Here is a 13,480-nt window from a genome sequence, read left to right as displayed (position 1 = left end):
TTGATGGGGGGGGGGGTATTTTAGACTAAGTGTATGGAGCTATATCTGTGTCTTTATTACATGCGAGAAAATAAATGATCTGAGAGAAAAAAGTCATCACAGCATTTTATGAGGGGACCAAAAATATTTGAGAGAAAAAGATTTCATACCAATAGCAAAAAAAGAGTATTTGAGACAAAAAAAGTTTCAATATAATTTTGAAATGTTTTAAATTATAATCTCGCAATAAAAAAAAAAGTACACTGTTAATAATACGTTTAACTGACAGCACTAATTTCTACATATAAGTTTTAATAAAGAAATATCTCTAAAGAAAATGTTGGTGGGTACCTTTGCTATTATTATTATTATTATTATTCTTGCACATACAGCAGTGAGGTCTGTGTCTGTGACCCCCCCCTCCCTCAAACACTGTCACCCCACATCAGGCTTTGTTTACAAAGTCAAATATACTTTTCACCCCAATCTGTCAGCAGATAAAACATTTACATAAAAAAATGAGTAAAACAGATGTTGACTAAATGTTACAAACATGAACAAAAAATCTTCTGAAATGCTCATTTTCACTAGTCCAGCTTTTAAGGATGTGACTATATTTTAGATCAGAGAGATTCAGGAGAGTATCACAAAAGACTCGCACACTGTCTGTAACTGTCATCCCCAATTTATGGAACTTGAGACGTCTAACCCTCTTGTTACAGGCGTACAGAACCGTACTCTCGTTCTACAATCGATGTTCGCACATGGTCTTCTATCCGCCTCTTTTACCTCCATCAGAAGCTATTCCTCCCAAACCAGCAGTCACACTGGAGTTTTATTTTTTTAATACGGACTAGTCCCACCGAGATACGCCAGCTGTGCTTTGAAGCCGATGTTTGATGTTGTGAACGTGTGATGCTTCGTCGGGGTTTTTGAATTCAGAAATCTCAGCTGCGTATTTGCTCGACTCGAACTACACGAGACCGGTGAGGCCGACAGAATCAAAGCCATTCTCTTTTACTTCACTGACAAAAAACATACGCATGATTTGTTTGGGTGGTTTGATAAGTGATTCAATAAATGCACAAACCGCGTGAAGATTTAGATGATGTTGGAATACATTACATAGAGCAATGATCACTCAATCCTTGGGTTGTCTTTCCGCCAAAATTAAAAAATCAATTCTTTTTATCAATGTTTTTAACTTTTTTTTTTACTTTTTTTTCCCCTTTTTCAACACTTTTGACATTTTTTTTCAACACTACGTACCACTAACTTATTAACTTTAGTTTTACAGTTAATTTATGGTCAACAAACCTCATTTATGGGAAATTATACCTAATGTTTGAGTTAGAAAAGCAGAAATTAGGAACTCTTTAGACCAAAATTAAAGCTGGAATATGTCAAATTTTATTCGATACAATTTCAAAACCACTTCAATTTTTTTTCAAATGCTATAAAACTGAATAAGACACCCCAAAATTATGGAAGGTAGAGATTTGTACTTGTCAAAGAGCGTTGTGTGGAATCAGTCATGTTATTTTGGCTAATTAAAAAGAACATTGATATAGGAAAACTGATCATTTTGACCCGAGGACAACGTGAGGGTTAAATATTTCCTGCGCCGAATGTGGGAGATTTTTGTCCTGGCAGCGCCTGTTGCACCTGCAGCCAGCTAACACTTCCTCTGCCCCCAGGACTGGCACAACCCAGCCGGTACCCTGCCAGCGTGTACCCTCTTTCTTCCTCCCCCCCTTCTCCCGTCTCAAACCCACGGCCCCTTTCATCCATCAGTGGCCTCCGCTGTGTCCCTGCCAGCTCGCATTCTGTAGCACTTAAAAGGCGTGAGGGAGGGTAAAAGCTGGAGGCTTAACTGTCCGTGCCGGCTGCAGTCAGGCCAAGGTGTCAACCTGAGGAATATTTGTTATTTTACGGATTATGGAATTTCCTTTGCTAAGCAAAGCAATGACTGTATAAGAGCTGTGCAAAAAAACAACCTTTTTATTCCTGGAATTGTAACTTTGAGGATGTTCTGTACCTTTTTGGCTCTACAGCCCACATAAACAGGCTTTATTGACTTAGGTAGCAGAGAAAGAGGGATCACCCACTCGACTCAGGGGGACTGGATTCAGCTTAAAAATGCACCAATCTAACCAAGGCAGAATCTCACACCAGCTTGTCTCGACAAATGAAATCTGAGCCGAGCAGCAAGGTTTAGATGCCGAAAGGGAGAGATAGTTAAGCTTAGCTACCATGTTGAATACATCAGGGAATGAGACCCTGGCTCCCGGCTCCTGGCAGGAGAACCCCCTATAAACCTAACCTGGGACCTATTAAAATGCTCCTCCTACCCCCAGGAATCAGGGGAGTTAATCAGAACCAGAGCTCTGGATGGAACCACTCACTAAACACTAGGACTACCCTGAGCCGGTCCTGGGTACTGGAGCTTAAAGTTCCCAGCTAAACCCAACAGTTGGGGCTTGACCTTCCCACCAACAGCCCCATGTACTCCTCAACATACACAGCAGATCTGGTGGCAATTTATATTTACGTTTGGCATGTGGAGTAAACCAGAGGCCATCAGTTTTGGCATCATGGACCGGAATCCCAGTTGCATTCCCCATGTTTTACGATATATGACGTGGATGCACAACAGCTCTCTTCCACCCTGGGCTGTGTTTTGCTTCATTCATGCATGTGTGGGTGTCTGCTGTGAGGTTGGCTCCGTTTCCCCGAAGCCCCAGGGGGCCCAGGTCTGCTAAATAATCACTTTCCAAGCTCTTACGCACTTTGAGCCACGTTTCAAGCTGCTGCATAGTATCGAAAGATTATAAATAAAAGATAGTCAAGTCTAATTTATTTCATTAGCCCATAATCACAAATCACAGAATGGCCACAAAGGGCTCAAAGACTCCAAAACTCCCACAAAACAAAGAAGAAAGAACTTTAGTTGGAAAAAAATCAAAGGAGGGATCCTTTTTCAGGGATGGATGGATGGATCTGCTTTATTTTTTCAGTTTGAAATCTACAACAAATCAGTCCTCCTCCCAACTTGTATACGTTTGTCACATGCCTGTATGTGCATGCAGTGTGCTGTGGGAGTGAATCTCTCCATCCGGTTGAGGCCAGAGGCCAGCAGGGCCCTTGGACATGGGAAGGAAGCCTCTGGACCTCCCAAGGATGTAACTGTCAGCTGATCCCCCCCCCTCTGGGGAGGGGAAGGAGGCAGGACGAGACAGGAGAGGAAGAGGAGGGGAAAGGAAGAGAAATTGGCAGGTGTGGATGGGACATGAGAGTGGGGGTTGTGGGAGGAGGGTGGGGGGGGGGACTCTCGCTGGCTGACAGTGACATTGGGAAGGTCTGTTATACAGATAAAGAAGCCCACATTACTCCCTCGCTCTCGCTGCTTCCCTCCGTCTCTCCTTCAGTCTCCCTCCATCCTGCGAGAGCTAATCTGCAGCTGTGGACGCCTCCCCTAATGCTTTTAAGAGGAGGAGGTCAAAGAGGAGAGATGCAGAACCTGCGCACACTTGTCATGTGCACATTTCCCATATGTCTTTACACTTGGCGTCATGCAGCCAGTCATTTCATGACGGATACTCAACACCAGTCCTTTAAAGATGGACACTTCTTTTGCTATTTATAGCAAGAGCTCGACATATAGGCTCAATCCTGTCGTGGTTTTAACACCTGTGTGTGATACAGCTGGATGATATTTCACCTCTAACCCTCCCCTCTCCCTCAGCCCCCCAGAAAAGCAATTCAGGACCAGAACAGGCCTCCGTTCCACACCAACACACTCAAGTTATTCCACATCTGCCTGACAGAAATCTTTCCATGAGATGGAGTCCGTGCTCGGTGTCTTTGAACTGAAGTGTTGGATTGACATGGTCTTTGAACTGTGACGTGATATCAGATGGAGACAATAACCTAGTTTCTTTATGGGATGATAACTAGAAAATAGCCCAGATCTCACAGGTGTTTGATTCTGGGCTCGCTATATAAGTATTTTGCTTCTTTTTGCTTCATTCTGTGTATCACTCTTTCCTTCTGCCTGTTTTTGCAGTGCAGTGTTAGAGCCAGTTCTTTCTCTCTCTGTGCCCCGTGCATGAATGTTGTTTAGCAAACAGAGAGAACAGGAAAGGCAGAGAGGGCATGGAAGAATAGAGGGATATCCCCTTACAGGGTTCCCTCCTTTTTCCTCCAGGATACAGGGGGTGAGAACTTTGGGAAGGGTGGGGGGGGGATGGTAAATTACACCACCTGTCCACACACACATGTGAACCTGTGCACATGCTCAAATCATTCAGGAACACAAATACAATCGTGCATGCCTCCACTCTGGGAGGCCTGTCTGCTGCTGAGAGATGTCCTCTCTCTTTCCGTTTGTGTGTGTGTTGTGTGTGTGTGTGTTTGGCGAGAGACCCTCAGATTAGCCCTATGTGGCCCAGATTACAACCGGATCAGTGCTGCCACATATTACAGCGACCTGTGAACCATTCGGGAGACAGTGGGACAGCCTGGGCTTTAGAGGCTGAAAAATTTAATTACACGTCAGCGGAGAGGAAAATACAGTAACCAATTCGCACAAGCTGTTGTTTACACTGTGGTGAGAATCACGCACGCCATCTTAAATCGTCAAAGGGAAAAAATGCATGTTTTGTGAAAAGGGAGGGAGCGAAGGGTTTCATTTTCCTGTGGCACATTAGCTTTCCCCAAACAAATGGGACATCAATGGGCTCTGCATTTACAATCTGTGCTCATCCACCTGGTGGCTGCAGCTGGAAACGCATCCCCGGCAGGAAAAAAAATAAAAAATCCATTTGACAGGAGAGAATTAGACCTTTCGAAACACACTCTTGTGATGATGTGCTATGATTCCTTGTAGAAAAACATAGTTTTACTAAGCAAAGTGGCATATCTATGATTTGTAATGCCAATCTCTTATATCATGGGTGACAATTTGTTTGTTTTTCCTTATCCAAGGTGCCACCAGGGACGTCGGCTCAGCTCTGACAAGGATGTGCATGCGGCACCGCAGCATTGAGGCCAAATTACGCCACTTCACCAAGTAAGTGGCACCTGTTTTTTTTCCCTCTCCACTGCAATGTTCTCTCTTCTCTTACCTTGAGGGGATTATTGTGTTCCCAGGTCTCATCCTATCTCTGTTGACCTTCCTCTCTGCCCACTCTTCACTGAGTGTTTTGTGCCATGACAATAAAGCCTTATGTCATACCTCTCACTCTCTCTTCTCATGTTGTGTCTCCCCGTTGCTGTAGTGCTCTTATGGAAGGCCTGGTTACGCCACTCCAGGACAGGATAGAGGAATGGAAGAAGACCGCTAATCAGCTGGACAAAGACCATGCCAAAGGTGACCAACCTGGAAACACACACTATTCATTTGTGAGCACAGAATATATTGGACAGAAGTTGACGCATCTTTTTTGAAACGCCCTCCACAGAATTCAAGAGGTCTCGTCAGGAAATCAAAAGGAAGTCGCTAGATACTATAAAGCTCCAGAAAAAAGCAAGAAAAGGTGAGAACATTTCCACAGATGGCAAGAACCTATTCATTATAAAAACAACTTAACAACTTTGCACAACTTAATTGAGATTTTAGGGCTGATATTAATGCCGGTGCTGCTGGTCCCTGGTCTTTTACAAATGGTTCAGATTGAACTGGCGCCATCTTGAGTGTAGAATTAGAAATGACAACTGAGTCAAATCCAGTTGCCTGGCATAATCTCAAAGGCTCCGTTTCAGTTTGGGATGATTTGTCAGTTTATAAATCAAAGAAATGATCTTCTTTCCTGGCTGTGCTTGTATTAGCCCCTACTGCTGGATTGACTGTACACCAGTGGTATGGGCTAATCATAAACATGCAATGTGCACTGATTTGATACAGCTAACACTGCCTGTTCTTCTGTTTCTCTTCCCCCCCCCCGCTTGTCCCTGCAACCCCTCTATTTCTTTCTGGCTATTTCCCCTGGCTGTAGAGCTTCTAGGTATGTCTGCTGTGCTTTGTGACATAGTTTCCAAATGCATCGTATACATTTTTAGATAAAACTGCCAGTGAAAGAACACCCTGGGCTGTCTTAGCATTTTTGGTTAAAAAGAAGACCCTGTTTGACATCATTAAAAAATATGCTTATTTGCTTTATGCAGAGAGTTAGATGTTAGTTAGTTTAATGCCACTTTACTGGACGCTAGATATAACAGTAGCCATTTAGCTAAGCTTAGCACAAAGGCTGGAAACAGATGGAAACCGCTAGCCTGGCTCTGTCTAAAGGTAATAAAATCTGCGTACCAGCTTTTCTAAAGTTCACTAACAACATAATGAATCTTGTATGCAAGTGTTAAAACAACACATTGATATGTTCAGTAATAGCTAGCCAGCTCGCTGTTTTTCCGTGTTTCCAGTCTTCATGCTAAGCTAAGCTAACTGGCAGCAGGTTGTAGCTTTATAAGGGGCAGATTTTCCAATTTCCCAAAATGTTGAACCCATAGAGATCTCAACTCATACTTAAAGCGATGCACTTATTGAAAATATCCTAACATAAAAGATTGTTAGTAATACATGGGCGTAGGTGAAACGGCCTAGGTATTAGAAGGAGTAGCACGGGTGTTACAATTGACATGGTCTCACTAGTCCACAAAGCATTCTGGGATGGGAGAAAGAAATGCTCTGGTTTATTGGCAGTTCTGCAAAATAGTCTCGGGAAGGAACTTGTTTTGGTGGAACGTGTACGTTCAAAAGTTGTTTTAGTCGTGCAACAGAAAACTCTGTCGGACAGATAGTCTAGCTAGCTGCCTGGATTTACCCTGCAGAGATCTGAGGAGCAGTTAACCATAGTCCTCAGAACTCCACCCAAGTTTAAAATTCCGGAAGGTAACGGAAATCTGGCCGAGAAGAGCAAAATCCGTTGGAGCAATCCTGGAAGGTTGTGGATATAGACCACTACTGACATTACAGATGACTCTGTTACATATAAAGTGTCCCAGTAAGGCGTGACAGCGAGCCAGCATGCACAATAGCAGGACCTTGAAACCGTGTAGACTGTGAAGCAGCAAAATGGAATTTAGCCATCATTCATTTTTATTATATACACTTTTCTACGCTTTTCTATGCTTTTCGTGACATGCTTAAGTGTTTTCCATGAAAAATGCCTTTTGAGAAATGGCACAGGCCGTATATTTTTTATTCTTACCGTACTTTGGTTAGCTGTACTTGTCTTTTGCATATATCTGTAGATAGTTTGCCAGAACTGTTTCAAGTGCAGCACTTTTCACTTTCTAAATGCCTTATCTGATAGACAATCTTTCAGTCCTCTGAGAAATTATAGCTTTTTTTTTAATCATGAGCTGACACTTGGCTCCATGATGAGCTAAGTATAGAAAGAACTAAACTTTTGTTTTTGAGGAACTTTCAATTGAGAAGCTGTTCAATCCGTAAGGGGCTCTTAATTTAATCATTGTCATATTAACTGCTGGTGCGCATAGCCAATTAAGCCAATATGTCTGAACATAAACACAGCGGTAAGACAAATATCCAGGGTGTTGCCTGTCAAAGACAATTAGAGCGCTGTTAAAGTGATTACAATCTAGGTAGTTGCAAACAACATAGCAAGACACAAATCTGAATTCACTCTAAACTATATTACTTACTTACATTTTCAAGTTGTTTCAAGTTCCGGTGAGAGCATTGTTTGAGATTGAACCAAATATGCTAAGATACACTGTAGGAGGTTTTCATCTGGCAGCATATGTTTGTACTGTTATTGAATCACGCAATCAATGTGACGGGAAAATGGGGCATCTTCATTGCATCATTTTTTTTCTTTTGCCTTCCTTCATCCATCATCTAGTGTCATTGCGGTTTCTAGTCTTGAATGACTCTTTTAGAGATTCTGTTTACTGTCCTTTTGTCTAATCATCGCATCCATTTCAGGACCTGCAAGTCACCACCAGCTGCTTTGCATCGACTCATGATAGATGACATGTTTCAGCGTCCTCTCATTCCCGTGTACATGAACCATTTGAGTGTAATGCTCGTCAGTGCGTTGACCTCCAGTAGTTTATCATTATGTGTTCTAATCATCTCTCATGTTTTATTCTCTCCCTCCTCCCTGAACTGTGTGCACTTTTGTCCCTTCCATAATTTTCACCCTGCCCCTCATATTCCCAATCTCTCCTCCTCGTCCTCCTCTGGCGTCAACCTTTAATCAACCCCTTTCCTCCTTCCATCCTTCCACCCTCCCTCCTTCCCTCCCCTGCTCTGTGTCTCTGCTCCCTTTGCCTTGCACAGGCCGGGGGAACCTGCGCCCCCAGCTGGACAGCGCCATGCAGGATGTCAGTGACCTGTACCTGCTGATGGAGGAGACGGAGAAGCAGGCGGTGCGCCGAGCCCTCCTGGAAGAGAGAGGGCGTTACTGTACATTCATTAACCTTCTGCAGCCTGTGGTGGTGAGGAACAGTCAGCCTTGTATTCACCCTTAAGTTACAGGCGTAAATAGATGTTTTACTCGCTTTGGATGTGGCAGCTGTTTAATTCCATCCACGGTGTTGTCCCCTCCAGAATGTAGAGATTGCCATGCTGGGAGAGATAACGCATTTACAGCCCATTGTTGATGACCTCACTATGCTGACCGAAGACCCACACAAGCTGCCCCCAGCCAGCGAGCAGGTAACTGAGGTGTAATGCTATTGACACAACTAAGGCTGTCCTTAGACTAACACTTACATGATTTTTTTGACTAATCGATTAGTTTTTTAGTAGATTTAATCGACAGAGCTGTGCGCTTTGAGACTAGAAAATCACAATATAAATGTAGTTAATTAACCATCTGTGAGTTTCTACACAATTAATCCTGCAAAGGCACCACTTTAAGTATTGTGCTCACCAGCAATGTGCTCATAAGTTTCTTGGAAATGTGTAATTAAGCATGAATATACATAAAAAATGACTTATCAACTAAAGAAATCTTAGTCGACTAATACCAAAACCACAGATTAGCCGACTAATCGACTAAGAGGGGACAGCTCTAGACTCTACGCTAATGACAGCCGGCCAGGGACGGTCAGGGTATTTTAATCACAACCAAATCTTTTAAAGGATGAGTCAAGTCATTCTGTATTTTTCATCTCACCAATAAGATAGAACCGTGCAATTGATCAAATTTTGATCGTGATTTTGGTTCCTGACGACCAAAAAAACAATGTCATTGAGAAACACTGTTATTTGGTACATTCCATTTTGCAAGAAACTCTTATTTGATGATCCAACATTCTCCTCCCCGTCTGCTGTAAATACTCCTCAGGGCATTTGTGTATTAATCCGCTAGTGAAAAATAGTCCCCAAAACATGCACTAGAGTGCGGATTGAGCTGCATTTTTCTGTCCGAGCCTGAGCCAATTTAAATTAAATTAACAAAGGCTAACCAAAAATGGCCCAAGCTAACAGAAATAAATCCAAAAAAATCACACAAGAGGTTCTGTGGACCTCCTCCTCTGCTCGTTGGTCCAGCCAGCAAGGATGTCACGGGCAAGGACACTAAGCTTTCGGGTAGTTGAGTTGTTGATCTCTCCACCTATATAAACATCCATCTATCAATCCATCTTCGCCGCTTATCCGGTATCGGGTCTTGGGGGCAGCAGCTCCACCAGGGGACCCCAAACTTCCCTTTCTTGTGCCACATTAACCAGCTCAGACTGGGTCTCGTTGGGTCCCGTCAGTTATCCATCCTCTAACATGCGCTACTACTCCTGTTTGACTAACGTTTGCTTAAAATTACAGTGGCCAGCTGTTTAGGGAAGGTATAGCCCATTTGAAAATGAAACTACATATTACACCATAACACCACAATGTGACATTCATTCATTAATCCCTTAATATGTTGCTCAGCACAGCTTGAGTCATTATTAGCAGTAATTGGTTAGAACCTATCCGAACCATTATTTGTTTTTTTTCTCTAATGTATGAGCAATTGTTGCCAGCGCATCTTCACCATATGATTATGTGTCGCCGCAGGTGATCCGGGATCTGAAAGGCTCCGACTATAGCTGGTCTTACCAGACCCCTCCTTCCTCCCCCAGCAGCGCCGGCTCCAGGAAGAGCAGCATGTGCAGGTATGACACACACACACACACACACACACACACACACACACACACACACACACACACACACACACACACACACTGTTCAGCGGGTTTTATTTGGTGTGTCATGTCAGATGTGTAGCTAATGGTGGATTTTATTCCTACTGCATCTGAGCTGTCATGCTGTTTTGAGTCAACAAACACGCACATTCCTGATTTTGACTCACTTATTAACACATTAGCAAAGGAATTAAATATTAAAGGTTGTCATAAAAACTCAAGCAGGCAACCCCCCCCCTCCCTTTACCACACAGCCAGACTATCAGTGACAGTCGACATGGCGTATCTTGCCAGCTTCTCAGCTTTTGCTCGCGGCAGATTTGCACTTCTCAAGCTTCTTACAGCCAGATTAGCTCCAAGCTGTGAAACATTACAGCCCAACAGCCATGAGCCTACGGGAGAACCGAATTCTACAGACCATATTTGTTAGTCTAATGGTGATAGTTCAAGAAAAGGGTCAAATGTGCTTTTTTTTAGTTCAAGTAAGTAGCTTTTCTATAGATATAAACCCTTGTAATGTTGAGTTAAAGGAACTCATCACCTTGCTTTTAGTGTTATAGTTCCTAACATAACTTACCTGATATGTCAACCGAATTAACATTTAGCATTCTGAAATTACTCACATTTCAACCATTCAACCAAATGTTTGACTAGGTTTTAAATCACAATTCGTTTAAAGTTTTTTAGGGTGAGAATAGTATAGCAGACTCGTCCATGGAAAAACTTGAGAAACAACCTTGGTCTCAACTTGACCGATATGATACGGAAATTCCAAAAGAAACTTCAAGAGAACAAGGTCTTGGTAACGGATTGAAGCATTACAAGGTCACTTAGCGTTTCCCACAGGCACGGATAAGAGAGAAAGAGGGCATAAGGATAGTGTCTAGTAATGAATCGTTTAAGGATATTTGATTTGTGATATTTAATTTGGCATTACTCCTTAAGCCTTATCCTAGAGGATGAAGATTAAAGATAAGTGATCATTTCATATATATTCCAGAGGGAGAGGGAGAGGGGGAGGTGTGGGAGAGCGGTACTGAGGGAAGGTGAGATGTACAGGTTGCACATTTTCAAATGCGGGGGTGACGACGAGACGCAAATCTGAGTGAGAATGACGGAGCAGGAGACAAAAAAGCACAAAGACAGCTGTTGATGTTCAGAAGGGAAAGAAATATCAAAGAAAGGATTACTTTTAAATGCTCTTTGATGCACCGGTATTAGAAGAATGGCGTCATTTATAATTTCGACATAACACTGCTTTCATGTTCACCGCTTTTGTAATACATTTTTTATTTCGCTTTTTCTTCTTTTTTTTCGCCATGGTCTACACATAACTCTTCCCATTACAAGTTTCAGAACGGAATTAGGAGGATAAAAAGGCTAGATTACAATCATGGTCTACATGCATACTGTATGTTTTTATGGAAGATTTATGATGTCCAAATGAACACAATTCAAGGGAAGGGCAAGGGAAAAAAACGAAAAAAAACAATGTAATATGTATTTCAATTTTATTCATAGTATCAAATCATAAGAGTTATCTCGAGACATTATCATTTACAACGACCCAACAGTTCTAGAAATTCCCCCAAGAGCAAGCAACTACTGTGACAGTGGCGATGGAAAACTCCCTTTCAGGAAGAAACCTGGGACAGACCCAGGCTCTTGGTAGGCGGTGTCTGACGGTGCCAGTTGGGGGTGTGATGACATTAATTGTCACTATAAAGATAATGGAGCATTGACTACAAATGGTAGTCGTAGTAGTTCATGGCATAGCAGGGCGTTACAGGGTGGTGGCATAGGTGGACGTAGCGGGATGCAACAGGGTTCAGTAGGACACAGCAGGGCATTGCAGAGTGTAGCAGGGTGTAGCAGGGGGGTGCAGCAGGACCACAGCTGCAACCAAGATCTTGTTGCCATCCTAATCCAAGGAAATATGCTGAGGGAAAAGAAAACGGACTCCGAGGAGTAAACTAGGTTATTAACAAGCATTTCTGGGACAGGACGCACACAAATGGAAAGAGAGAGGAGCTCAGTTTGTCAAAGGAGGGAAGGAAATCCCCCGGCAGTCTAGAACTATAACAGCAGAACTAAGAGAGACCGGTTACAGGTTAAGGAGAGATGGCTGGTCGGGCTAGAGCTCTCCCCAGCCTCCATAGTATTTCCTCTCACTTTTGCAATTACTGTGTCATCATAAAATGACAAACACTTGTTACCGGGACAATTAATTGTATTTTTTGCCTTTAATAACTAAACATACAAACCAAACCAAACCATGCGACAGGGAACCAAGTGAAGAGGTGTAATGCATTTCAGTTTTTTCTTATAGAGAGCAGCATAGACCTGCGTATACTAAATGCAAAGCACTGTCATTAGTTTTCATAAAGAGGAGCGAGGGAGCTTTTTCACTTTAGAAAAGGAGATGCATCATCTTCAATGTCTAAATGAAATGCAAACGACTGACCAATCACAGCTTGGGAGCCTGACCATGGTTGGACCTTATCGTTGCGAACGCTAAGTGATGGCAGCTATGACAGATGGCCTTTCACATTGAAAGAGTTACCTGTGGGAGTAGTGTGTAGTTACATTTGTGGGAATTTGGAAAGCAAATGTGCTGCTAGAAGTGACACAAAGCCCCGCCCATGGCCAGGACCCCAATTGGATTGGACAGCCGATTGTATTTTAATTTTGACATGGATGATGTATCTCCTTTTTATTTTTTTAAAATAAGGAAACGCTCCCTTGCGACTCATCATGCATTCAGTTTTGGTACATCTATGCTGCTCCCTGCTGGACAACATGGAAATGCAATACGTCGCTTCACTTGTTTTCCATGTTGTCAATTAATTTGAATGTGGCATGGAAAAACTGTGTTACAGTGATTTAAAAAAAGAAAAGAAAACAGTTGTCATTTAACTTGGTTGTCATTTAATTATGACACGGTAAATCCATAGATGAAAACGAAATGTGAATGACTTATCCTTTGTCTTGTTTGGTCATTATAAATCCTCCATATAAATCGAGTTATGAACTGATGTGATATCCTGCCAACAGCATCCTCCAGATGCCCTCAGCCGGAGCGCATCGGCTCAGCAGTGTCTCCTCCCACGATTCGGGCTTCGTGTCCCAGGACGCCAACACCCAATCTAAGCCTCCGTCGCCCATGCCCTCTGACATCACCAGCCAGGTAGGATACCGCCAACACCAGTCAGACTTGTTGTTGCTCCAGAGATTCCTCAGGCAGTTATACTGCGGGGCAGGAGGAAACAACACCACTTTCTGGACACAGTAGGTCTACAACAACGTTCCATGTGGTACCTTCAATCATGGCCCATATGTCTTG

The 13,480-nt window shown here is 42.9% G+C and overlaps 1 protein-coding gene across 5 annotated transcripts in view; it reads left to right on the top strand.

The window, feature by feature from the left end:
- The window catches only part of mtss1la (MTSS I-BAR domain containing 2a), a 32,713-nt gene that overhangs the window by 15,846 nt on the left and 3,387 nt on the right, over window positions 1–13,480 (top strand). For 3 of the 5 annotated variants that reach the window (XM_032523829.1, XM_032523827.1, XM_032523824.1), the window contains exons 4-11: window positions 4,966–5,050; window positions 5,259–5,350; window positions 5,442–5,516; window positions 5,976–5,984; window positions 8,285–8,442; window positions 8,555–8,662; window positions 10,007–10,104; window positions 13,192–13,324. In XM_032523829.1, coding sequence (XP_032379720.1) covers window positions 4,966–5,050; window positions 5,259–5,350; window positions 5,442–5,516; window positions 5,976–5,984; window positions 8,285–8,442; window positions 8,555–8,662; window positions 10,007–10,104; window positions 13,192–13,324 — 758 coding nt within the window. The remainder of the gene's footprint in view (window positions 1–4,965; window positions 5,051–5,258; window positions 5,351–5,441; window positions 5,517–5,975; window positions 5,985–8,284; window positions 8,443–8,554; window positions 8,663–10,006; window positions 10,105–13,191; window positions 13,325–13,480) is intronic. The other 2 variants (XM_032523828.1, XM_032523826.1) reach the window with 1 other exon arrangement.

The sequence above is a fragment of the Etheostoma spectabile genome, chromosome 8, assembly GCF_008692095.1.
Source record: "Etheostoma spectabile isolate EspeVRDwgs_2016 chromosome 8, UIUC_Espe_1.0, whole genome shotgun sequence".
Lineage (NCBI taxonomy): Eukaryota > Metazoa > Chordata > Actinopteri > Perciformes > Percidae > Etheostoma > Etheostoma spectabile.
The sequence above is the reverse complement of the archived record's forward strand: the minus strand, read 5'-3'. Positions and strand labels throughout refer to the sequence as shown.